General features: G+C 37.1%; 1 protein-coding gene across 1 annotated transcript; it reads left to right on the top strand.

Moving 5' to 3' along the window:
* Positions 1-911: 911 nt before the first annotated feature.
* LOC104520200 (ESF1 homolog) lies at positions 912-25,631 on the top strand. Its single transcript, XM_010170451.1, has 7 exons — positions 912-1,047; positions 7,519-7,680; positions 16,154-16,275; positions 17,675-17,765; positions 23,481-23,548; positions 24,396-24,542; positions 25,118-25,631. Exons 1-7 carry the CDS (start codon positions 948-950, stop codon positions 25,412-25,414), a joined length of 987 nt encoding a protein of 328 aa, XP_010168753.1. The 5' UTR covers positions 912-947; the 3' UTR covers positions 25,415-25,631.
* Positions 25,632-27,482: the final 1,851 nt, after the last annotated feature.

Genomic DNA, 27,482 nt, shown 5'->3' with positions numbered 1-27,482 from the left:
CTGGCAGCTTCTCACAGAGCCACCCCTATGCCCCACACCCCCACTACCAAAACCTTGCCACATAAACCCAATACAGTTACAGAGCCCCAAGCTGCAACCTCATAAATAAGCTTGCGTTTGCATTTTAAAAGATATTTGCCTTCTTTGTTACAAATTAAATACTACATTTTGACCTCATTATACCTCTGTTAGAAGTTGCACATGGGATTACTTTGTTATTCACAGTTAAATCTTCTAATTTGCATAAAATGGGTATTTGTGTGTAGCTCAACAAGAGCCTTTTTGGTGGCAGTGCCAGGCTTAAGCAGTTGCTTCCCCTCCTTGTGGCTTTTCATTCCTGTTTTGTCTTACGTGGCAACCAAAACTTCCATCTGGCCATGAAACGAACTGGATTGGAGAAGTGATTAGTTGATAAATAACTAATTTCCACTGGATCATTTTTCAGTCAGATCTGTTTCACCTTCCAGTTCAGGGTGCAGTTGCGCAAACACTTTCATTGAACCCATTGCAATCCGTGCATGATTCCAGGAGTGAACAGCTGCTGGAAGAGGAAAGGAGAGGAGTTGGTGGCTGCTTCAACACCAATATCTGCTGCCACAAAGGAAATTTGGCTTACAGAGGCTTCATGTTGTGTAACCTGCTGTTACAGAACCCTTCAGTGCATGGGGAGACGTCTTAGATTCTTTCATGTAGTTAAAACTCCTTGAAACTCATTGTAGAACAAATTGCAAAAAGATGTGAAAAAAATTATTTTATGAAATGTTTATTATAGCTAACTGTTGTAGATGACGTCAGTAACAGGTTTAAGTTACTTCTTGAATTGAAAGTATAATTTTCCCTAAAAAGACAGAGTTATAACGTTTAATTTTAGTCTTTCAGCTTCTACAAGTGGCATTCTTATTTTTAAGGTAGATATCACATGGGATGAGACGGATCATGAACGAGTAATGTCACTCAGCAGAACTTTTAAAAAAGATGAACTTCTTGACATGGATTTTCAAGCTTATTTGGCTTCGTCTAGTGAAGAAGAGGAAGAGCAGCAGCAAGGTACTTACATTTGTAAATGTTGTCCACGAAGTCATTAGCTGCAGTGTTTCAAACACAAGTTATTTCAATATGTAAATTCCGTATCTTTAGAAAATGCTTTGAATGTCGTTTTTTACAGGGACAATATTATACTCATTGTATAAAAGCTGTGGTCAGGTTCTGCTATGAAAATAACCTACCTTTCCTCCAGAGCTAAACGTCTCCAAAAGTGGCAAATACTTACTTTTTATGTGTGTGACCTAGAGGTGGAGGGAAATTGGTGATGAGGACATTGGTATTTTTTATTCACTCTTTTCAGTTAGGAAATAAATGGATTGATGACACAACACTTGACAGATGCTAAAGAATTTTTTTAGGAGACTCCTAAGTCTTTGAGTTAGCATGTTAACGTAGAAGCTGTAGAGTTCTTTAAATTTACTGGGACTTGACATTGCTTTTTTCTTTATTTCTTTTTTTTGAGTTAAATACACTTTTCCAGTGTTCTTTACACATGATAAGGAAACACATGAATGAGTTTTTAAAATGGTATCTCTAAAGCTACAATTGAGATTCATTATGCAAACCTGATTCTGATTCTCCAAATGAATAATATGACTAGTCTGACACCAAAATTGCTACCTTCTTTTTAAAGACAAAGTACGTTAGCTGAATTTGGAGTTACAGCTTAGAAGAAGTGAGGGTTTGACCGAAGTATTATCACCCCAGCTTTAAAACAGCTTTCTGATTTTCATTTCTGTACTGCAAAACCTCTTCACCTGGTATAATTAGTGTAATTAATGTTTGATTAAGCCAGGTATAATGATTATAATTTGAGAGATTTCAAGTAACAAGATCACTGGTGATCTAAATCATGGCATATTTTCTATACTGATGATGTGAAAATTCTGTTAAAGAAAAGTTTCTTTTCATCATACATTTGAATGATTTCTCTAGAGAATGTGGCAGCTATTTTGTTCATTTAGCGCTGAATGAAGATCTGCCTTTTGGAGAAGTCTGAGTAATGCTGATCAGAAATTACTAAATGGTAGGTGATTAGGAGTTACCCTAATGATTGAGCCCCTGAATAGCTGCTTTCTGAATAGCAGCTTGTGCCTTGGAGTGTAAAATCATTTTCTTCTCTCTTTTTTGGTTTTGGTTTTCTTTTTTTCCTTCTTCCTCCTACCCCTCTCCTTTTTTTCAGGGTACCTTAATATTTCTTTGTCAAGTTTGACAATACCTACTTTAATATCTTCATTTCTGAGATAAAATTGTTTTCAATAGAACTGGAGGTGCTGCCTTTTTGGAGGAGAAGTCCTAGTTTGAAATGTGAAGTAGTTAATGACTAAGCGAATTGGGTACAATGCTCACTGCAGAAATCTATTTATAAGTTAATATAGTGTTTTGTCTTCTTCATGGCCCTCTATACACTTACTAAAGTCTCCACAGGGCAAGGAGATACTGAAGAAGCTGTCTTAAGACTCTGCTTGTTGGAGTGGCCTAGACAGAACATTGAATGCACTCCAGACCTTAGAAGGTCCTGAGGAAGATGTAGATAGTACAAAGGTTCTTCACTCCAGCAGTAGATCTTCTTGGGTAACCAGGGGAGCGTGAATGGCAGTGGAGAAAAGCTGTGCTATGGTCCTTCTGGTACTTCTAAGCTAGAGGTCTTACACAGTGAGGTGAAAAGTAAGCAGCAGAACATATTTAAGGGGACTTTAGAGTGGAGTAGTAACATCTTTCAAATGCTTTTTCATTCACATGACTTCTTAAGAACATAAAAAGAAAATGTCAGCTAACTTTATAAGGTATGTAAATCTTCTGTGCATTGTGGACCAACATGTAAGTTCCTTAATTACCTTGCTTGTCTTCACTTTAAAATTCAGTCTGCTCTTAATTAACTATATATATATATAGCCTAAATTACAAGGCAAAGCAAATGTCGTTAAGGTCTTTCAGACAGATGTTAAAATTGATTTATACTGCATTAGAGCAGGTTGTTGCAATCGGAGATGAGTTTGGAGACTGCAAAAGAACATCACAGATTTTTCTGGTTATAGAGTTGGGAAATCTTCTGGCAGCAAACTCAGGTTGGCAATATCTTGTCAGGGTTAATGTCCACTTGTTGCTTATCTTACATAAAAATGCACCTAAAAACTGTACTTCTGTGAGCTTTATTTTCTCTAGGAATGCTTAGTAAAGTATCTACCTGGGAGCAGCAGATGCAGAAGAAAGCATTTCCATCTTCTTATGTACAAGACCACTAGATGGTAAAGAATAGCATCTGTAATAGGGTGGTGATGAAAGTGAACATCTACCAGTGAGCAGCACTTCAGAAATTTTTAAAAGTAAACTTCTGTTACTGGGAAGGAAAAGAAATTGACCTTAAGTGATGTTATCACTCTAATAAATTTTAAACCTGGAAATGTCTAGATTCTAATGATGTTTTGAAAAGTAAGTTAATAGAGGAATTCTGTTGCCATATTTTTAATGTGTTCCTGACCTTTTGTCCATCCAGTTGTATGATACAAACCAGGATTCCATCTGACAGGATTCCATCCAGCTGAGTTATGTGGCACTATGCACAAATGGGAAAAATCAATGTCAGCTGCTTGAATGGAAATGTAGGAGTGTGATAAGAAGGAAGAAGATGTCCTGAACTTTTATTCATATTTTTTTAATTTACTAAAATGTTTTATTTATAAACAGGATTTTGTTGGCCTGTTCTAATCTGATTTTTATGGAATTTTTTAACTTAAAATATGTGCGCCATGAGTGCTAGTATTACTATTATACAACAGTTTTGTAATGTCAGGTATTTCAGTGACCTGGTATGTTGTAGTTTACAGCACAAAGCCCTCTACTACTCCTGTATTTTCTGTTACTTGGATGCCTTTGTTCCAGTTAGGAAGCGTTTGTGGTGTGCGTCAAATCCAGCCCATAATTGCTATTTTGACTATGAGCACCAGTGACTTAGTGTATGGCATTTTAAATGTTGCCTCAAAATAAGCATTATGGGTTTTATTCCTAAACTTTTGTTCTGTTTTTTTTTTATCTTTGCAAGAACAGCATCTTTTCTGCTGTTCTGCTTTGCACAGCCACACAGGATACCTGAGTAGACTATAAGAAAAAAAATACTTTTATCAGTATATTTTTAATTAGCTGTTCCTGATGGTATAATCATAGAATATCCTGAATTGGAAGGGATCCACAAGAATCATGGAATTTTTGCCCTGACTCCACACAGGGCAACCTGAAAGTTAAACCATGTATCTAAGAGTTGTCCAAACACTTCTTGAACACCAACAGGCTTGTAGGGAACACTCTGTAGAGCCCTGTTCTCCACAGTAGGAGTTTGAGCAGGGGGCACAGTCTTTTGTGGAATGGGGCTCCCAGTACCAGACACTACAAAGACACTGGATCTTCAGTTTTGTGCTGCTGCACCAATGCCAGAGGTGCACAAGTGCAGAGAAAGGAAATAGAGCTGTTGGGAAGGAGGATTTTCTGGGTGGAGTTTTACTTTTTTTTAATAATGATGCTAATCTTCTTTCTAGTGATAAAGCTAAATAAAATCAGACCATTTATTAAATCCTTCTATAATTTTTAAATCTGTTTGGTGCATTAACTGCCTACATATATAAATTTAAATGCATCTTTAATATTTTATCACGTGACACTACGGCCCTTCTTGCTGTCTTAGAAATGAACAGTATTCATATGTGTTTATATTTGCTAGAATTATTACAGAAGGCTAAGAAGTGAAAGGTGACAGAAGTAGAACATACAGTTATTTAATATTGTCCCTGCATCCAATGGATGTTGATAAAATGCATTGAATAGGATATTATTTGGGTTAGCTTCTGTCCCTTATTCCTGTGTAGCTGTTTTGGACACTCGGACATTATCGCTGCTTCAAAAAGTAACAAGGATCTGATTTTATAGAATGTTTCTGTTGGGTTAGTTTTGGCATATTGCTAAAATATTTTTAAAACTGCATCTGATGCAGGCTGCTCAAGTAGTTAGACTACCCTGACCTGAAAAAAAAATGCAGAAGTCTGAAAAAGCCAGACTATAAGGCTTACGATTCATTTACTGTTTTCTGTCTGTACATTCTCTTCTTCCAGTATCTGTCTTCTCCCTGAAAAATAACTCCCAAAAAGACATTGACTGTGATATGCTTTGGATAAGCTAATTTTTATTATCCTGAATTCTAAGTTTTTCCTTTTTTTTTTATTATCATTTGGGTGAACTAATGGGATTTGCACAAGTTCTTGTTCAGAGAGTGTCGAGGATGTAGGGGAAATGAGGTTAAAACCCAGAGTTTCCTTTGTCACTATTTTCTGGCTCAAGACTGAAGTCAACACATTTAATTTTTCATATCGTGCTGTAGTACAGTGCAGTAATCTCTATCTCAGACCTGCTTCTTGAATGCTGGAGTGTAGAGCTTGTGTTTGTCATTCTGCAGGTCTACGTGCACTGTAGGGGTTTTTTGTATCTGTCAGAATTTGAGTAACTACCTTGGGTAGAATTGAGATGTTTAGTGTGGTGTGGCTATCAGCATCCAGATCAGTATATGAATTTTCTGGTGTGCCGTACTAGTACATTATGAGGGGAAATTTTATCTTTCCAACCTTAAAAGAAATGCAGTTTTGCAGCAGAGCTCTTGTCAAATGTTGTGTCTGCTATAGTTTTTATATTCTCTTTAGTTTGTAAGGCTGAGTTTAAAAGGAAAAAAAAAAAAAAAAAGGTGGGGGGGAATCATTTACTTAGCCATTGCAAGTTAATCTTCTTAAACTAAGAGTTTTTGATGAATTACAGCTTTTAAAAAAAAACAAACCCCCCTACAAACTATTATATCGGAACCTTTCTGACCTATATCAGGATTTTAACTTTTTTCTTTTTCATTCTTGTAGCAATTCTGTTCCTACTGTCCTTCGAAAACAATAAGAATATACTTTTATACTCTAAATTTTATCAGCTTTTGCCTTTTTTTCCTTCACAGGTTAAGCTTTTTTCTCTTAATTCTAATTCTCTTGCCGTGCAGCTGTTAATGCACCAGAACTTTGTTTTGTTTGTGTTTTGTTCAAAAGGTCTTTGAACAAGCTATTGGCAGAAAGCATTACTGCCTAATATCCATCAGAAAGTGGTTCCTCATGTTGTGCAACGCAGCGTGATACTTGAAAGCTAGTGACAAGGTTATTTGAACTCTGAACAAACTTTGAGAACATATTCAGCTCATTTTGCTTTCTTGCAGCTGTTGTCAGTTGTTCTTTATTTGCTTACAGAATGAAAAGGCTCTTACGGGTTTTTTGAAGGCGATGTTGAACATTTGACAAAAGAAATGCATGTTTTATCTAAATGAGAAAGTGTGACAATATGCATTGTCACTTAAATGTCTCCTAGGAAAATTAGCAAACACCACCACAAATACAAATAGGTAGCCCCTTACTTAGGGGCTTCAGTTTCAAGGGAGCCTTTCTTAGCTTAAGAATTTCATCAGTTCCCATACAGTATCGCTTTACTTCTCATTTCACATGATGCCAGGAAGAAGAAACAACAAAATGACTTATTTTTCTTCTCAGTCTTCAAAACGGAATGCCTTTTGCTTGCTGTGTGAGCAGATGCTTTCTTCTTAGGAGATCCCAGCTACTGATGAGGAAAATGGAAAAGCAGGTGCAGTTAACTGAGCAGTAAAGATTTCTGCTCCGAGCCAACAATCAGGTTCTTGCGGTGATGGGATGTGGAAGAGAACAACAGTGTCACACCTAAGTTGTAGCCAAAGACCAGAGGTCATGCTGTGTTAACTTGCAACTGTGATCTGCCTTTCTCGACACCAGTTATGCTGTCCATGCAACTCAGTACTGTGGGAAGTGCAGCTTTCCTGCTACACCAGAGAAAAAGAAAGAAGGAGCCTGCCCGAAACCTAGTTTTTTACAGTTCAAGGAGCTGCAGCATCTTTAAAGCCTGTGCTCTCTGAAACATTTGTTTAAAAGCTTATTGTAAATCACGTGTTTTTGTAAAAAAGGGAAGGAAAAAACCCCTTTCAGTCTTGCTTCGTTTGTTAATTCAGCAAGTCACTGAAGATTAAGGCATTGAATAATTATCTTTGTTACAGAATCTTGCAAGGTTTATTTGTTAAAATGTAGCACTCTTTTTCAAAATACTTTACACAACTATTTTTTGAGATTTAGGTACTACACTGCTGTAAGGAACTCTGAAACTAATAATTTTAAAATGCAGTACAGGATGCTGTGTCCAATCAGTGATTTAGTTTGCTGGACAATTTTTTTTTTTTTTTTTTTTTTTTTCAGATACTATTTTTATTTCATCTAAGTAGAGGAGTTCTAAAACTGGTTACTCCTTAGGGGAATAAAAGATGAATATATTTTAGATTGTTTTTTAGAAACAATGTATGTGCCTTAGGTGTGTTTCCTAAACATTAACTTCAACTGATCACCTTCTTGAGGCTCTGATAGCTTTACTCTCTCTTTCTAGGTGGTGATGTAGTTCATGAAATGGAAGATGACAAACCTAGGAAAAGCCAAAAAGATGATGAAGAGCAGATTGCCAAGTATAGAGAACTTTTGCAAAGTATCCAAGAAAAAGAGAAAAAAGAGGAAGAAAAGGATATAGGAATGGAGATTAAATGGGTTCCAGGTAAGTTTTGGGATTTTTTTGTTTACTGACTTGGAGAATATGCACTATTGGTCTGCTAATAGGGACATAGTGTCAGGTGTTGGATTTATAGTAGTAGAAACTGACCTTTCTTTTAATAAATTGAAATCCAGATGGATTACAGTGAGGGAAATAGAAGAAATAATATGACTGAACTGGTTCCTCAGCTGTAAGCTTCTTTTTGTAGCTTAATTTTTCACTAGGGTTTTTTGTGCTTGCTTTTTCATTCATCACTTTATAGATTTTCTTCAATAGGACTAATGTGTTTGCCGTACAGTCATAAGACATACCTACACTATTCAAAATTAAACCCAGTATGATTTGGAAACATAAAATTAGAGGAGAATGGTTTTGAAATCTTGCTTACTTAATGCTGAAGATTTGGGGGAACAAGAGAAGGGAGAACCTTCCAGTGAGACTGCTCTGTGGGAAAGACAGCTACAGGAAGAAAAGTTGGAGGACGTTTTGTTGTATTTAGTTACATCCCGATTTTCATCTGGAAATTAAAAAAGGTAACTCTACCATATAGCATCCTGACAGAATTCATCCTGAGATCTGAAAACCAATGTCTAGGTTTTTTCCCTTTATGATGAAAAGGCATTCAGACTGATTTTTATATTTTGTTTAACAACTCACTACATCCAAAAAAGGGAAAGGTTTTCACCGTGACCTCTCCTCCTTGATCCTGGCCCAGAGCTCATTGTGATTGCTTGTACCAGTCCTGGCACTTGTTACATCTCTTTGCAAGCTTAATTTCATTTGCTAAAATGGCAGAACTAGTCTGGAAGAGAATTTAAAAATCTGCATCTTTTCTACTGGGTTAGTGAGTCAGTAGGCAAATGGAAGCATTTGGTGGATGCTCAGAGGGTTGAATTATGCAGTCCAAAGACTAGGGAAGTGTGACATGACCTTTTCAGGAGCAGCGAGGTGCTGTATTGGCTCGGTATGTGTAGGACTGCAGGCTATGTAAGGACACAGCACCGTGCTGTTAATCTAAATACTGAGACCAGAGACACACTAGAATCCAGCCCTCTCACCACTGATGTGTTAATTCCAGCTAGGAATGCAGATCTAATTAACTGATTTATACTAAGATTATTCTGAATTCACTCAGGTAACTTCTGTTGAATATAAGTGCTCACTTTTTAAATCTTGTTCTGCTCTGTACTTACTGACATTAATTGAACTGAATGGAATAGTTTTATTCCTAGTTCTCGGGAAGATCTATATTTGAAAGTATACTCTGGCATTAAAAATAGTTATGTGTTTTCAGTTATGCATACACAATTCCAATAATTTCTGGCACAAATTCTCCCAAAATTTTTTAGAAAAAGCATATATCATGCACGATAGGACAAGCGCTCGCTAACGCTGCTGTATTGACATGTTTTACTTCATCTGTCCACAGTGTGTCAGTATTTGCATTCTTGAACTTGCTCACTTAGTATCTAATTCATTGTGTCACTGAGTATTCAAGACACATGAGTTTTCATACGCAGGTTGCTATTATAAGATTTTTACAAAGATTTGTTGTTGCCATCTTTCAGACTAAAGGTGGAAACCACAGCTGAAACAATTGCTGCTAGGAATGTATTCTGTGTTTAGATGGGCCAGGCATTGTTTAAACAGTTAGAAAAGCTACCGTTTTTCATGTTGGTTTGAAAACACATCTGGGGTTTTTTGTTTGTTATACAGTCTGTCTTCTGAAGAATCTTGCAAATTGTATGAATGAAGTTCTGTAAATTAAAAAAAGTGTAGGCAATGTAATGTGGTGACCTAGTTAGGAGTGTGGAGCAAACCATTCATTGGAGAGATGGAAAATTGTTTTGAGGGAGACTAAAGGAAAATCATTTTAATCTCTCTTGCACAAGGAGTGCAAGAAGTTTTCTGAAAGGCTCTGCCTGTTAAAACTGTGCCTTGCATCTTGCAAGTAAATTACATTAACATGTAGGAACTGTAGTAGAGATGTAATCCAAGTCGCTAATACACGGGCTCCCTGTTTCTTTGCGACTGAACTTGACTTTATTAAACTGGATTTGTTCTGTATTACGTCTAGTCCAACCCCTTCCTTACTGCACCTTCTTGCAGGGCTCCTAGGACTTTTGCTATATCCTTGCCTCTTTTGAGGGAGGGATGGAAAAAATAAACCAAAAGAAAGAAAAAAACCTTATCCTGATAAATATGACTGACTGTCTGACAGAGTCAGTTGGATGTCTATGCACTGGGCCAGATTTGTTCATATAATGATAGGTTGAATGTGTATGTGTGCGCGATGTAGGTTATAGTATTTGATGTTACTTTAGCAATTACGATTTCTTTTGCAGTATATATTAGTGTTTCCTCATTTCTCACCCTTGAAAAAGAGTTTTATCAAAGAGCAGAGGTTTTAGCAATCATAGAAGTGTTCACTTGCCTTTGCTCATTAGACTATTCACCTCCATGATGTCAGTCAAGACTGTTACTAGCTCTCAGCTCCTGGAATATGGTTTTGTCCAAAACAAAAGTTCTAAAAGTGAAGATGAGTGTCTTAACTTTGCTTTTGAGTCTAATGTATGGGAACACCCTAGTCATTACTGATTTCAGGCAGCATTTGGAGAGGAAGTCCTCCAGACCTGAACGGGGGATCTTTAATTTTTTTTAGTTAGTTAGTTTTATGGTAGAGCATAGTCATAGAATCATAGGCTGGTTTGGGTTGGAAGGGACCTTAAAGCTCATCCAGTTCCACCCCCCCCTGCCATCAGCAGGGACACCCCCCACTAGACCAGGTTGCTCAAAGCCTCATCCAACCTGGCCTTCAACACTTCCAGGGAGGAGCATCCACAGCTTCTCTGGGCAGCCTGTGCCAGTGTCTCACCACCCTCACAGGAAAGAATTTCTTCCTCAGATCGCATCTCAATCTCCCCTCTTCCAGTTTGAAGTTATCACCCCTCGTCCTATCACTCCCTGCCCTTGTCAAAATCCCTCCCCAGCTTTCCTGTAGGTGAAATAGTCAGCACATGCTGAACAGTAGTTTATAGTCCTGGCAATTTATATACAGTTGAGGCTATGCTTTCTTATGAGAGGGAAGTAATTTAGTTATTATGTTATTTTTTCTTGAACAAATGTGCTTATTTAAATTCCAAAACAATTTAGTTATGTTCAGTTGGAGCATTGTGGGAATTCAAAAATAGGTTTTGTTATAATCTCTTAAGGCTCCTTATTTTCTTCAGAAATAGTTTATGTCTGTTGAAATATTTTTATTATCAAGCTCTGCCTTAATCTGCTTGACTTATTGTAAATTTTTTTCTGCCCAAATGTTTAATATAAAAAGAGAGTTAGAACAGTTAAATCTAGGAAGCTTTTCAATTGAAAGGCAGAGATTTGAAGTAATTTAAAAATTTGAGTTTTGGCACAAATATTTACACACGGCTATAGAAAGCATACTTTGTGAATGATTCATTTATTCTTGAATCATAATAGTTTTAAATAAACCGCAGTGCCAGCAAAAATAAACTAGATGTAGTTCCAACTCTCTTTGGTCTGTTTCTTTTAGGCACAAAAATCAGTGTTATATTTAAGCATCCATCTGTTTTCTTAATCATATCTGATTTGAGCAACAATTATGATGCATCCTCATCCAGCTCCCAAAGCTCTCTTTAGGAGGTGAAGAGGGAGAAGATCAAGATCACAACTGCATTTCTTGATGATATTCAGACAGCTTTTCATACTTTTTTTTTTTTTTTTAATTGGACTTGAAAATTCTCCCTTTGGGAAGAATAAGATGTAAATATTTAGCTGAGCTTAAAGGAAACCTTAAAATCTGTTTTCATTGAAAGTGGAATAGGAGGCAATCATGTCTCTGTAAAGTGCATAGTGAACCCCCACTCTATGTTGTTACAGATTGGGGCCAACAAGAAAGCTGGGAAGGGATTTTTTAAAGGCAGGTAGTGATAGAACAAGGGGAAATGGCTTCAAACTGGAAGAGGGGAGGTTTAGATTAGATATTAGGAAGAAATTCTTCCCTGTGAGGGTGGTCAGACACTGGAACAGGTTGCCCAGAGAAGCTGTGGCTGCTCCTCCCTGGAAGTGTTCAAGGCCAGGCTGGATGAGGCTTTGAGCAACCTGGTCTAGTGGAAGGTGTCCCTGCTGATGGCAGGGGGGTTGGAACTGGATGAGCTTTAAGGTCCTTTCCAACCCAAACCAGTCTGGGATTCTATGATTACATGGAGCACAAAAATGCTCATATGGAATATATATCTTAATCTGTATCATTGCTCAGCGTGTCCTCTGACTGAAGCAGTCTTAACCTCTTGCAGCATGAAGCAGTGTGTGCTCAGCACTTGTAGTTCTTCACACCTGACATCTTAGCTGCCAAGTGTGGTGGGTGTTTTTTCCAAGCAGTTTTACTATGTCAGGAAAACTGTCTTGACTTAAGATGTCTTATCTCCTGGGGTGACAAATTCTAATGTTATCAGAATGTTGTCTGCTATTCCTTTCAGCTGTTTGCAACGAAGTGTTCAGGTTTGGTGTTTTTTTTGGCATTACATGCAAGATAAACTTATTCCTTTAGGTTTCCAGAGAACAGAGAAATAGTTCTAGTTTCTAATTGTGACTGTTGCAAGCTGTTAAAACTTCCAAAACTTCTCAAAACTAAGTGTTTAAAGAAGTAAAAATTCTGGCCTGCCCACCCTCCCTCACTCTCCCACCAGTTTGAGAAGCAATATACTTAGGCTTTTTATAGTATTTACCACACTTTTAATCCTTTAGCTGAGGTATGATTTGGTTATATGCTAATATAGATTATCTTTTTTCCCCTCTTCTCTTGGCCCTTATTTGTGAAGATTAAATGCGACTAGTGTGATTCATGTATTCTAAAAAAATTGGTATAGATAAGTGGATAAATTAGCCTTTTCTATGGCCAGTTAATAATTCTACCTAAAGTAGACAATTCCTTTCCCCTTCTGCAATCAAAAGCCTTTTGACCACTTAAATACACTCTTATTCTCGGGAAGTGGTCTGGACAGTAGTTTCTAAGCCATTCTAATCTGTGGAGAAACTCTAATGCATTTCATGAGACTGCCAAATACCACAAGAAAGGACTGTATTTTCCTCCAAGTCCTTCTCTGCCAGATGGATCAAATAATTCCATTTTCCAGGCAAATAAATCAGAAATCTTGTAACCTCCTTTGAGATTTTGGGTCTCTCTTTTTCTGGAGATGCGACATATATTTTTGAATCCAGTATTTACTCTCTTTAGAGAGAATCTGCAAGGTTGATACCCAACCAGTAATTTTTTTTCCCATAAAAATACTGCAAAACAATATCCAAAGGAGTAGCAGTTCAGTTTCTGGGAAGCTGATGACTCTGCTTTCATTGGCTTTGGAGATGAAGAGGTGTACAGTTGGAAATAACTAAATATTTGTACTTGTTGTACGAGAGGGTTTCTTAGTGGCACGTTTTCAGTGAACCTATACAATATCCTTCCTTAATCATGTCTCTGCATTTGTTTGCTGGCTTAGTACCCAGTTTCTGTGGCAGTAACAGTTTGCCACTTACTGTTAATTCTGGCTTCTTTCCAGGATAGTAGAAGGATGTTTTATCTTTTTTTTTTTTTTTTTTTTTTTTGCTCCCCTCTTTTCTTCCTATATGGCATGGTTTAATATGATTTTAGATCTTGTCCATGCTTTGTGTTTCAGACATGTTGTAACCAGCTCTCCAGCCTTTGAATTATTTTTGGAGTGTAGACAAGCACAAGAACAAGAATTGGTGTTTGCAGTTTTTCAGAAAAATGTTCTGCCTGCTTTTCTGAGGACAGGTAGACCTGTCCATGAAGGCTGCCCTTTTTTTTTTATTTTCCATTATGAACTCTTGTTTTCAGTTCCTTGTTACTGAGGAGAGCTGGAAAGAATGATGAGGAGCAGGGACTGGCCAAATGAGAAACCTGGGAGTTGGGAGAAAGAATGGGTTCTAGTCAAGGACATCTGGAGTTGTCCATGTATTCTTTCCAAGCAATAAATCTGGTATGAGGGGCGGGAGGGTTTGGTTAGGTGAGGGCTGGACTGGGATGGTAAGAAGGGGATGCTGAAGAGAGACAATTAGAACAAGTAGAATTGGGGAAGAGACTTGAAGGGAGAAACAGAAACACGATTCCTACATGCTCTTGATGTCCTAAAAGAGGATGTTCACTGTAGGATATCTGACTCATTTGTTACAGAAGTTAAAAAAAAATAGTATGTAGTGAATGAAGCAAGGAATTGCAGGTAGGAGAAAGACACTTTGTTGCTCAGGCTGTTACCTCCTGTCAGGGAAGTGGATTCTCTTTCTCCCACTGAATTTTGCTCCAGTGTGTTGCAAGGTAAGTAATTTAATCTCTTTACATCATGAAGTTTTGTTTTTGCAAGTGCCTGTCTTGTGAAAAAGGGGCTGAAAGTGTATAAGCTGCATCTGAAGTCAATAGTTGTCCTCATAACACAGAAGTGCTGTGTGATGTAAAGACTTTTGAAAAAGCATTCCTGAAATGTGAGGAGTTTTTCACTAAAAAAATAAGATTGCTTTTAAATTCAGTGCTTATTCTAGATTTAAATATTCTAGATGTAAAATGAGGATGTTCCAGTTATTTAATGGATTCTTTCTTAAAGTGATGTTCTTGCACCTTTGCATACTGCAATGATACGTGTTAGGGAAAACTCCCTTCTGTTTCTAGAGTAGTGTTCAGTTATGTTTGGTAACTTTGCTATACACCATTATGTTTCCTAACTTAGCTGTATGTGGAAGAGTAACACAAAATACTGAGTAGCTATGTGTTCATGATCTATTGATTAAACAGTTAAGATCCTTTGGAAAAGTTAAAATGTGATCATGTGATGAGAAACTACCAGAATGCATGTTTACAAGAGCACTAATTAAAGATTAGGACGTGCTTGTGCATGCAGCTTCAAGTGTTAGGCTTTGACACAGTGGCAGTATCTGCTAAATCATGGAATTTAATGTAAACCTAATTAACACATCCAAGCATGCTGTCTGGTCCTGTTATGCTAGAATTATTTAGAGCCAGCTATGTTGCACTTCTGTAGGGCTTACTTTTATAGAACCCTCTGAAAACTGTCATGCTCTGGAAATAAAGAGGAGACTTCCTTCAGCAAAGGATGTCTCCACCTTTCCCAACTGTTGACAAGTCAAGAGAGACAAAAAGTGATTCTTTTACACCATACCTGTAACAAAAGGTTATGGAAAAGATGCAGATCTGAGTTAATGGTCTAATAGTTAACAGTTCCTCACCGAATCTAGTGAGAGAAGAGTACTCTCTGCCTTTGATCTTTCAGGTCATGTGGCTGCTAAATACAAAATTGACTTTTGGTAACTTGGTGAGGATAACCAAATAAGAGGGTGGTTTATTTCTTTTGCTGCTTCCCTTTTGATCTTGAATTATTACAGTTTGAACTGCTACTCAGTGATAACACAAAATATTCTTTCAAATTTTATTTTTTTATTTCTTTGAGAGGCTGATATGTTTCAAGCAGTCTATACCCTTCATCTCCGCTTCTTGTTAACAAATACTTTTTTGTTTTAAAATAAATAAGTTCTTTACCTTAAGCATTGAATCTGAATCTAGGTTTACTATCATACCACGAGTGTAGTGTTTTTTTTAATTTTAGATAATTTTCTGTTGTTAAAGCACACTGTAACTTTACTAAGTAGCTTTAGAAGGCTAAATGACTTGAAAATAACTTGTCTAGTTTAACTTAATGCATGTCGTGCTATGACATTAATACATAATGCAAGAAACTATTTGAGTTTTTTATTTGCATTTATTTACATTTTTATGTGCTTTCTATCTGCAGATTTATTTTTAATAAATGGTTCAATTCAATTCAATTTAATTTCAATAAATGGTTCATTCATTATTTTTAAATAATGGTTCAAGCCAGCTGTGAGAGGACCCTATGTTCTGATAGTGATTTAACATTTCAGAATCGCCAACTCACTTCATCTTTTGTACTTTGTTTTGCCGTGCACAAAAAATGGGAATTGGCTGGGCTGTATTCGTGGTGTTTTTGTTAATCTTAACTAATGGTGGTAAGGTACATTAAATACAATCTGTATACACCTGTTGTTTTTATTTTGATTGTGTCACTCTCATCGTTAAAAAGTGACATCTATAGACTGTCTCATGTCTGAAGAGGAGACTTTTCTGAGGGATAGCAAGCATGTTGGGAATCAGATAGCACAAAAGCAAGCTCCTCTTCTGACTCTTGTACAATTTATTACTGAAGAAATGTTTTATTTGGAAAAAGACATCCTGTAAATTGAACTTATTTTTCAAGACAATGTTTTAAGCAATATTTACATTGTTTTCACAGAGTTGTTAAAGAAAAACTAGATGATTCCGTTACAAAGGAGAAAACAGTTGATTTTAAAAAAAAAAAAAAAGTTCAAAGTAATCTCATTTTTTTTTAATTACTGTGTTGTGTTCTAGGCCTCAAAGAAACTGCTGAAGAAATGGTCAAAAACAGGTTGGAAGGAAAGGATAACCTAACTCCATGGCAAAAATACCTAGAAAAGAAGAAAGAAAAAAGAATTCTTAAAAAAAAGAGAAAGGTAATGTTTGCATTTGCCACTTTGCTGGCAGTTGTTTGTTTGTTTTCTTAAGTTGCTGGTATTGTTTGTTTTGGATAAACTAAATAAAAAATTCTGTAGCTTCCAGTACTCTTTTAAGGTGTGAATGTGCAGTGGTCACTTGTTTGGAAAGACTGAGAGTGCCTCATCAAACGTACAGAGAAAAATGTTGTTCAGGGTACTAGTGAACATAGATAATATGCTTAAATAAAATTTTGTTTATCTACTTGTGTTGCTTTAAAGAGAAATGAGTCATAATAACAGTTGGATTTTAATTTATATTTTTGAATGATTCTGTGAATGCATTAGGAATGGTGTTTTTGCTACAGTATACATAGCAGTTCAAAGTTGTTATGATCATGATAACTGTAGTTTTGGAAATTTTTGGCCTAAAATAATAGACTTGTTTCCCAAAGCTGTTAACGGCAAAGATATAATAGCCAGGAAGAACTATTCAAACTTCAGATTGCGAGAGCAAATTTGATAACTAGTTCTGTGTATGAATAACAAAATAGTCCTATAGTAATGTCTAAATTGCTGTTGCTTCATCTTTCTACACTCAGAAAGCAATTGTGGAGCGGCAGTAACATGCAGAAATAGGCAGATAAATGAAATGTTTGTGCATATGCTAGGAAAAAAAAATCATATGGTAAACAGAATCTAGCTTCCCTAAATTTTTTAATTACTCTGAATACAATTCATGTTGCAGAATAATGTTTTTAAGTGTAATCTCTGGAACCTGAGTTACACTGGGTATTGCAGTTAGTTTTAACTGGCATTTGATGAGTAACCTTACAGAAAATGAGTGTTCTGAATAGAGTAGGTAGGCACTGTTAGGTAGTAGAGCAACTTTTGCTAGCATAATATTCTTATTCAGCCTGATAAATAAAGTTAAGGGGCAAAGGGTATGACACAATACATCCAGTAATAACATTTGATCTTCTAAACCTGAACTCAGTCTTTTTGAATTTCAGAGCACAAAATGAAGCTCATTGCTCAAGTTTTTCCCCAAGTAGAGTTTTTGTGGAACATAAAGTAAGGACATGACAATGCTGTGATTCTCTAACTTGGTGGTATGGGTAGCTAATGCATCACAGTTTGTGGGTACATCTAATAAAGATCCTTGGAGTATATAAACAGCCCTTCTTTAGATACACAAAAAATTCTGTGTAAATTAAAAAAATCTTTCAATCTGTGAAACATTTTAAATGGTTGATTTGTCTTTACTAGCAATTTTTAGTGTATTCTAGTTTTATGATGTTCAGTGTTCAGTATTTCAGTTTTTACCTTCGAAGTTACTAACAGAAGGAACATCTAATTCCAGTGAAAGGTAACTAGTAATTTGTATGTTGCTTGAAATAATGTTTGCACTTTGTTACAGGCTACTGCTGAGAGAGAACAGAGTGAAGATGAACTTCCACCTGATGTTGATCTCAATGACCCATATTTCGCTGAAGAACTTGAGAAAACAGGTGGGTCAAGACAGGTGACTTCTGAAATAGATTTGTCCTTTCTTTAAATAGTCAGCTTTAGAAACAAAGTTGGGCGAGAATAAATGCAGAGGTAGCATGTTCAGAATGAAATAAAGTAGATGTAATTTGGCTAAAATTGCAGGTACTGTTCTTGTAAAATAACACATATTGTGGTTTGTGGAACAGCGGGGAACATTGTTCTCTTAGCTTTCATCAGATGCCGTTATTTAGCCAGTTTCTGGGGATGGCTGTTAGAAACAAGCTGACCATCTGCTCCCATAGATATTCCAGAGAAAAGAACTTCATTGCCTTCGAAGCCTGTTCCTTTTTATATAGGAGGAGACAGATATGTATGGGTTTCTTTGAAGTTTGGGTCAATTACATAAATGTCACATGGTTCTGCATCATAAACAAAGTTGTCTTTAAGAATAAATTAATTTTCTCTTAGTCTGATACATGTTTTTACTAGTGTACTCTGGCCGCCTAGAAACCCAAGTAGTGAAATGTAATATTTTAGGAAATAACTTCTCCAGTTTAGATTTTTAGGATAGCTTTTTTGCAGATGTTTTAGTCTGATGTTTAAGTTAGCTTTTGCTGCGGTAACAGCAAATTTATTTGGAGTATGATTTTGCTGGTTAAAATTTTAAGGTAGGGATAAGCAATAAGTATGAGTTTCCTGGCTTTCCATGCTTTTGGGAGCCAAAACCTAAGGGTGGCTCACACTATTGTATATTAAAAGAAGAAAAAAAAAATGACAGAAAAAAAAAGTCATGAGAAAACAAAGAAAAAGAAGATAGCAGCAGATTTACAAATATCAGCAGTCTGTTGTTTTGGTTTTTTTTTTTTTTTTTTTGAGCATGAAAGTGCAGATCCAAGTTCCATTTAAAAAGAGTAAATTACTTTTGAGACCAGCCTGTAAGTTTATATTAGGAGAAAGTAAATAATTAAAAAGCAAAACCTGGACTTCTTTTTCTTTAATGTGCTTATGTCTTAATAGTCTGAAGTACAGAACAGTAGGGTGAGTTCTGTCCATGTTTTATAGAAAATACCACAATTTAAGGTGTCATGGAATGCTGTTTTCTGCCATACTTTGCTGGTAAGTTGTGTATATGTTATTTCAGGACTTATTGTAAAGATGCCATTCCTTCTACTCCTTTTTTTTTTCTTTTCCCCCTTACTAGGAAGGTGATGTAGGTACTGTCATACTAATATTTGATGTTTCAACGTTCTATGTGAAATCTCTGAAAAAAATGTTTTCTCCTGCGTTATGTAAGAAATTCTTTGTGTCATGGAGGGGCACAGCAGAGAAGGATCTGCAGGTTCTTAAACCTTCATGATACAGACGACGGGCTTTTAGAGTGCATGGAGTCTTTGAGGACATAAAATGGACATAAAGGTTAACAAAGTGAAGCTATTGTCTGCAAGATTTACTGATAAGTCACTGAGAAAGAGGAGGAAAATTGAATGTGGCTAGCCCTGGAGAAGTTTTAAAGGGAGAGTAGAGTGGTTGGCTGAAAGCCAGTGGACATTTTAACGATAATTACATAGCACAACTTTGGCTTTCACCACATTTACCCTGACACAGCCTCTGTTTCATAGCTGGGGTTGTTTTTAAGCACAGCTAGCTTATCCAGTTGGGGAAAATGGGTTGCAATCTTCTTGGAACTAGGCTGTAACTCTGCCAACTTTGTATCCAGGGTACAGGCAGCAGTAACTTGAATGATTGTAATTTTTCATAAGCCTTCCACAGTTCTCCTGAAAGACTGAAATTTCTCCCTTACACTGACTGTCAGATGATCTTAGATTATGCTGAAAAAGCATATGACAGGATACGTTTGCAGACTCAGGTGTACCCGTGAGGGTGCAGTAGTGCTGTTAGGGTTTTGCAGTGGTGTATTGGCTCCCATGCTGGATTTGCTGGTTGACTGTAATGTGTATGGGTCTTGTGTAAGTTTGTTTTTGACAAACTGAGGCAATTGAAGGGAAGCAAGAGTATAAGGAGCTGATAGCCGAAGAGACTAACAAAATTGAGTGCTGTGGAAAGAAAAGTGGAAATTATGGAAAGGCTACTCAAGCGAATATTCATCAGGTTTGTCTTTGTTCCTGATAACTGTAAAGCAGGCGGTGATTCTTACACTGTGGATGCTTCATCATGAGAGAAGCAAGGCAAAGCAAATTCTTTGTGCCTACTGTACTCAAAGCGTGTCTGTGCAGGGTACAGGTGTGTGCAAATTAGCACTCCTGAAATTCATAACAGCCCTTGCTTTGCACAAAGTTTTTGTAAGTGCATAATTTCTATGTGGTTTTTCAGTAGTACCATGGGCTAAAATGTAAAATGCTGCATATATATATGAGCCTTGATGTTGCATTTCAGAAGCTTGATTTTAGTTTGATATTGTCAAGAAAAAAAAAATCATTTGTCGCTTTGATTTTATGTAATTTCAAAAAATGTTGTCTATCTTTCATTTGGCTTGGCCAACTTCAGTTTTACTGCATCTGTTTCTATGGGGTCTCAGAAAAGGTTCACACAGAATCATATAATGGTTTGGATTGGAAGGGACCTTAAAGATCATCCAGTTCCAATCCCCCTGCCATCAGCAGGGACACCTTCCACTAGACCAGGTTGCTCAAAGCCTCATCCAACCTGGCCTTGAACACTTCCAGGGAGGAGCATCCACAGCTTCTCTGGGCAACCTGTTCCAGTGTCTGACCACCCTCACAGTGAAGAACTTCTTCCTAATATCTAATCTAAACCTCCCCTCTTTCAGTTTAAACCCATTTCCCCTTGTCTTGTCATTAGTTGCCCTTATGAAAAGTCCCTCCCCAGCTTTCTTGTAGCCCCTTCAGGTACTGGGAGGCCGCTGTAAGGTCTCCCTGGAGCCTTCTCTTCTCCAGGCTGAACAGCCCCAACTCTCTCAGCCTGTCCTCATAGGAGAGGTGCTCCAGCCCTCGGATCATCCTGGTGGCCCTTCTCTGGACTTGTTCTAACTGGTCCATGTCTTTCTTATGTTGGGGGCTCCAGAACTGGACGCAGTACTCCAGGTCAGAATTATGTCAGAACATAGGACAGAATTACTTTTGTAGCTTAACCTGTTGAAAGGTTAATAGCTGAATCGTGTAATTGCTTATTAATGTGAGAGCAATGTCCTGCTTTTGGAGATCACTGAATAGTTTCATAACACTTTGGACTATTAAATTCAGTTTCTATTGATCCTTCTTTGAGGAAAAGGGCTACATGTCTTTACACACTATCACAACTCCTATAGGTTCCAAACCATTTACATGCTACCTTGTGATCTAATTTATGATATACGTAGGAACTGATGGCTTTTTAATGCTGCGGGGTAGCAGTATAACAGCAAAATCTGACTATAGTTGTAGAAACTGTACTTGGAAGAGAAAGGTTTTAGCTGTATTGGTGATTCATTTACTGTATGGCTTTGCAAGGCTTTTGAGAATGACTTTCAAGCTTCTGAGTAAGACAGAGGAGAGATCTTGTGAGAGGAGTTTTTGGTCTTGGGTCAATCTCTGTATTTGAAGTCTCAAAATTACAATTAGCTTTTACTGTTAGCACTGGAAAGTTGTTGATGTGCGAATGAATATTGCAGACTAAATTCTTGAACTGAGAAGGAGCCAAACAGCAACTTGAGGGGGGATTGCAGCAGAGACTAGAAGCTTTTCTCACCGGCTGGTGAGAGCTATCCGTTTTGCATAGCATTGAAGAGAAGTATCTGCTGCTGTAGGGTGGACCAAATCTGATTAAAAGTTGGCAGTAGGGATTAGGTGGTAGGTAAAATCTAAGGGTTTGGAATCAGTTGGGGAGGATTCTTATCATAGGTGTGCAAAAGATGGGGGGGACTTCCTGAATGCAGGTGGGGACAGGGAGTACATCAGGAGAAAGAGAAAACTATGTATTTGTCAATTATGAAACCAAATTCTTTTCAGCATGATACAAGGTTTTTAGTGCTCAGAGGGATTTTGGGTACCAGGCTGGTTTTAGCTGCGTAGGGTCATAGTAAGACATAAATAGTTTGGTCCTAGCGCCTGGTTCACCTCCATCTGCAGCAGCAGAAGTCTCTGAGGGATGAAGGTGAGCTATCTTCGCTTCTGTGATTCTACATACAGTGAAAGATGAGGGAAGATGACTTGAGGAGCTGTTCTTTTGGGGATAGGTGGAAAGGCTAAGAGATTTACTGATTGAACTTCTGGAGCAACTCTCTTCAATTTGTATCTCTGTGCCCTTGTTTACTTTTCTGTAGTTTAGCCAGTTCTGGGAAGATACAAAAGATTTTGTAGTTGTTGAATTCTTACATGAGACATTTATTTCTCCCTTCTACACATAGGCGTAAATTGTGCAGTTTAGGTAACAATATTATATCTGAATCTGATTTTCCTGCACATTTTCTGAAACCACTAAATCAACAGTTTAGTTCTTGAACTGATGACACTGCGCATCTGGATAGTTTATTTTTTGGTGGTGGTGGTTTGTTTCTTCTAGAAATCCATTTCCAGCTTGGAAACCATTTAGAAATAGTCAAGAGAATAGTCAAAGGAGAAAAAAATGTTCTTCAAGGAATGTGTCCTGTTCCAGAGCGTACTTAGTGATGTAGCCTGACATTTTTCTGGCATGTTCGTATTTCTAGTCTGACTACAAATCTGGCTTAACAAACTGGAGCCAAATATCTTCCTTAAGAGTACCCCCAGTGGGCTGTAATAAATTGCCTGGGAACGTAATTCCAAGCTCAAAGGTCAGAGTGTGTGGTTCAGGTCAGGAAACCTTCTGCTTTTCCTGCTCCTTCTTGATCGAGGTCTACAAGCATTCCAAAGAGAATAATTTGATTTCGTAGGATTTATAAAATCGGGTCTGTTTTCATTAAAATTTATGTTTGACTAATGTCTTATGCTGTTACTATTCTTTAGCTGTCTAATCAGCACTGTGTATCTAAAGTAAATTCTAAGAGAGTAAGAAAGCTTCATCAGAAGAATATTCCATTTGGTCTGAACAGAGTCAATAATATTTTCATTCCTGATTCTCTTCAAGTCTTTTTTGCAAGGGCTTTTTGAGCTAGCACAGCTAACAGCACAACATGGTCTTTTAGCCTTGCATGTCAATTTTATAAAAGCAGTTTACAGAAACTGTTTGTCTTTTTCTTTTCTTTCCCCCCCCCCCCCTTTCCTTTCTTCCAATGAAGTCTTTTTCAGCTAGTAGACTTGTGTTCTAGATACAGAGAAGAGATGCACATTTGCTTTTTATTCTAAAGTATGTACTACGTTGTCTACTGAAGTAGAAAGAATGAACAATTTCAGAACTGCAGGACACTTCAATGACATTTATGAGTATATAAACTAATTTCTTTTTAAAACACCCTGGGAGTGGAGTAATGTCATATGATTGCTTGTGCTGTTGTGATACTTCTCTCTACTGCCCTATGAAAAATACAGTAAAACAATTTTTTCTAACTGTTCTTTTTTGTTGACTTGTTTGAATATTGCTGCCTTCTTAAATTAGACAAATATTCAGCAGATGTTTATTGCTTTAAGTCTAGCTGGTTTGTTTGGGGTTTTTTTTTTTTCACTTTTCAGCCTTTTTCCACATCTGACATTAAGTATTGATTACAAGAAAATGAGATACACTTAGAGGTTCTATTCATAGGTAAATTATGCTCTCATGCATAAGCTTGAATAAATGTGTGCATGTCCTATATTTGCACGTAGGTTTAAAGAAGAAGCCAGAATCGGTTGAAAGTACCTCAGAAGATGACGATGAAGTTGAAAAACAGAAGGTGAAGTGGTTTAAAGTGTTAAGAATTACAGATGTTGCATTGCCTGAATGGTGCAGATATTTCTGTTACATGTTTGTGAGTGGAACTACTGAATTCCATAGGACAGCAATAGAAGAAAACTGTATAATTTTAATAGTGAAAGCTTTTGGAACAAAAACTATCCAAGAAGAATGGTAGATGGTCCATGCTTTGATGTTTTAAGATAACGTTCTGGAAGATTATAGTTGAACACAGCTCAACAGAGTTGGGTAACACTGAAATGTAAGGGCACAAAAGCCGTACTGGTTGAGCTGATAGTCTCTCCAGCTTTAAAGCTATCCCAGTCTGTCTCTTGGGTGGTGCTGAACATTTACTTTTAACATCAGCATTGTGTGAAACATTTGTGTGTTCAGACCTTCTCCCGTAGACTTTTAACCTTGACGAATTGTTTGTTATTGCATGTTTGCTTTTTGTTCTTTCTCAGAACAAGTTAACTAAATAAATTTATTAAATTCATATATGTTAATTTTTATTTTGCTATATAAATCGCAATATAAAATTGTACCTGTTCGTGATTTCTAAGTTATAGTGTACAATTTTAAGATTAGATTGTTAGTATGTTTGAAAGTTGAATGAGAGTATTTGCATTTATTTTATGTCTAATAAAAAGAAAATCAACTGTTGTACGTAATACTCCCACTTCAAAATGTTAAAAGAATGTTGTTATGGATGAAATAATACTGCTCTGACAACCCTCTTTCAACTCATTTGTATGTATGTAGACACATAGACTTAATTAACAAGATGCTGTATTTTTCATAGAAAACTTAATTTCATTGTGTACATGGACTTTCTTATTTTGTAACAGGCTGAAATGGCCCTGCTTATGATGGATGATGAGGATGACGCCAGAAGACATTTTAATTATAAAAAGATTGTAGAACAACAGAATTTGAGCAAGAGGAAAAAGAAACTTTTAATGAAAAAGAAAGAATTACTAGAAGATGACTTCCAGGTAATTGTGTACTCTTGATCTTGAGGCTCAGCTAGAACATTTGTTAATTATTTTCAGGACAAATTTGGTGGTTTCATATCCTTCTCCTCCCTTACTCTATCGGAAGGAGAATAACTAGATCTACCTTTTTAGGGAGTTACAGGCTGTTTTCAAATGCAAGAAATATTCTGATACAAGGTTGAAGGGGAACAGATTCAAACTCTATGTAAGATAACAAGACACTTATTGATACAAGCCGTACAACTCATTGCCTAAAATACTCATTGGTATGTTTGTTCTGATTGTTACCCGCTGCTTCTTTTGTCTCAGTCAGTTCTCAGCAACAAACCTTTCCTTGGTCTGATGATAGAGGCATGTACAGGATTTGTACAAGCATTTACTTGTCCTTTTTACCAATAGTATCTTCTGGCTCTCTACCTCGCACTCACTGGGATTTTGTGACTGGAGCAGTTCCAGGAGTGGTGAACAATCTCCTGAGTTATGACTTTTTAAGCAGCTCATATTTTATTGTGCTTAAAAGGTTTGCTATGGTGGGTAAAGTTTACCTAAAATAAGTACTCCTTTTCTGCCTTCAGGTAAATGTTGCTGATACAAGATTCCAAGCCATGTTTACTTCTCCCCTGTTTAATTTGGATCCTTCAGATCCAAATTTCAAGAAGACAAAAGCAGTAGAAAAGATCTTGGAAGAGAAAGCTCGCCGAAGAGAAGAAAAGGAGCAAGATCTTAAGGAGGCAAGCAAGGAGCAGGAGAACAAGACAGCAAAGAAAGAAGTTGCTAAGAAAGCCATAGATCCTGCCTTGTCAATGCTAATAAAATCTGTCAAAAATAAAACCGAAGAGTTTCAGGCAAGGAAAAAGCAGAAATTCAAATAACTGAACTTTGTTTTTACTCAGATTTTACTTTAGTCTCAGTTCTTCTAACTGGCAACATCTAGTAAAGTTGCTACAGCCTGCTCTGATTCCTGTTCACCTACAATTTTCCAGAAAATCACCTAATTCTGGTGGTGAGTTTTGAAGTAAATAGAATAATAATCATTCTTTCCTTCTGCCACAGCAAATACTGTTTTGTACTATTATTGAAAAACTACACCTTGAAAACACTGAAGTAAGGAACTGATGGTTTTAGGGCTGTTTGTTTCGTATCATGCCATCTTTTAAAGATAATAGAAGAGCTGAAGATGGTTACAAAAATTAGCTGTAATTATGGTTGTATTTATAAATAAGGAGAACACTTCTGCAAAGGTTTAGAGCTGAGCCTAGGTGGTCTCAATGTCTTTAATCCCATAGAAATCTGTAAAACAGATCTCTGTTGATAAAGAAGGTAGTAATATAACTAAAAAAATTGAAGAAATTTTATACAGGGTTTTTTGGTATATTTTTAAAATTTTCATATATGCTTCATTAATTTCTCCTTTAAATACTTGAATACTTCCTGGATGATACTAGATCTAATGAATGGAAAAATTGCCATTTAGAAGTGTTTCATTAATATATATTGGAAATAAATTGTTTAAATTGGCCTAACAATTTTGGGCACTGAGCTGTGTTTTCTTTTTCTGCACTTAAATGAAACTATGTCAAAATTAAACTTTCTGCTATTAATATTGTATTTTCATTAATACAGTTACACTTATACAAAGTCTTCCAGCATTGCAAGTGTTTAAAAAAAAAAAACAAAAATAGAGGCAGATCTAGATGATACAATTTTAGAAACCCTTTTCTTTGGCCGTATTAGTATTGGTGATGAAGGTATCAACAGTGCAGGGAAAACAGAGTAAGTAGAAAATGATTTTTCTTCCCCGGAGTGTGGGAATTGATTTGTCTAAGTTTTGGTTTGGGTTTTTGTTCTGTTTTGTTTTGGGTTTTTTTAAGTGTTTGTTAAATTAACTCTAATGGAAGTAAAAAATTGTATCAAAGAAGAACAAAAATATTAGAAACAATCATAGAATCATAGAATGGTTTGGGTTGGAAGGGACCTTAAAGATCATCCAGTTCCAACCCCCCTGCCATCAGCAGGGACACCTTCCACTAGACCAGGTTGCTCAAAGCCTCATCCAACCTGGCCTTGAACACTTCCAGGGAGGAGCAGCCACAGCTTCTCTGGCCAACCTGGGCCAGTGTCTGACCACCCTCACAGTGAAGAACTTCTTCCTAATATCTAATCTAAACCTCCCCTCTTCCAGCTTAAAGCCATTTCCCCTTGTTTTGTCATTAACTGCCCTTATGAAAAGTCCTTCCCCAGCTTTCTTGTAGCCCCTTCAGTTACTGGGAGGCCGCTATAAGATCTCCCCGGAGCCTTCTCTTCTCCAGGCTGAACAGCCCCAACTCTCTCAGCCTGTCCTCATAGGAGAGGTGCTCCAGCCCTCTAACCATTTTTGTGGCCTCCTCTGGACTCATTCTACCAGGTCCATGTCTCTCTTGTGTTGGGGGCTCCAGAACTGGACACAGCACTCCAGGTGGGGCCTTATGACAGTGGAGTAGAGGGGAAAATCCCCTCCCTCGACCTGCTGGCCACGCTTCTCTTGATGCAGCCCAGGACACGGTTATTGGCCTCTGGGCTGCAAGCGCACATTGTCTGCTCGTGTTCAGCTTCTCGCTCACCACCACTCCCAAGTCCTTCTCTAAAAACAAGGCACTGAAAGGTAATTTGTAGTTGTAAAGAAGCACACTAGTGTTTCTATGAAGTACATGTATGTCAATATGTAAAGGAAATTACTGAGTGAGATTTAACTCATGAGAAGCTGCATATCTAATGGCCAAAATGGACAAAGTAATTAAGGGATACAATACAGGGACACAGGTGGAGATGGTTTTTGCAAGAGTGCTTTCCAATGATGTGGCTGAGGAATACTTGCAGACCTCGAATATTTCAAATGTAATTGCTATTCATGAGCATTTGAACATCCTCAGATTCATTTTCAAGTAGCTAATGGAAAAAGTC

Source organism: Antrostomus carolinensis, unplaced genomic scaffold, assembly GCF_000700745.2.
Source record: "Antrostomus carolinensis isolate BGI_N321 unplaced genomic scaffold, ASM70074v2 scaffold24816, whole genome shotgun sequence".
In the NCBI taxonomy this organism is placed as follows: Eukaryota; Metazoa; Chordata; class Aves; order Caprimulgiformes; family Caprimulgidae; genus Antrostomus; species Antrostomus carolinensis.
The sequence above is the reverse complement of the archived record's forward strand: the minus strand, read 5'-3'. Positions and strand labels throughout refer to the sequence as shown.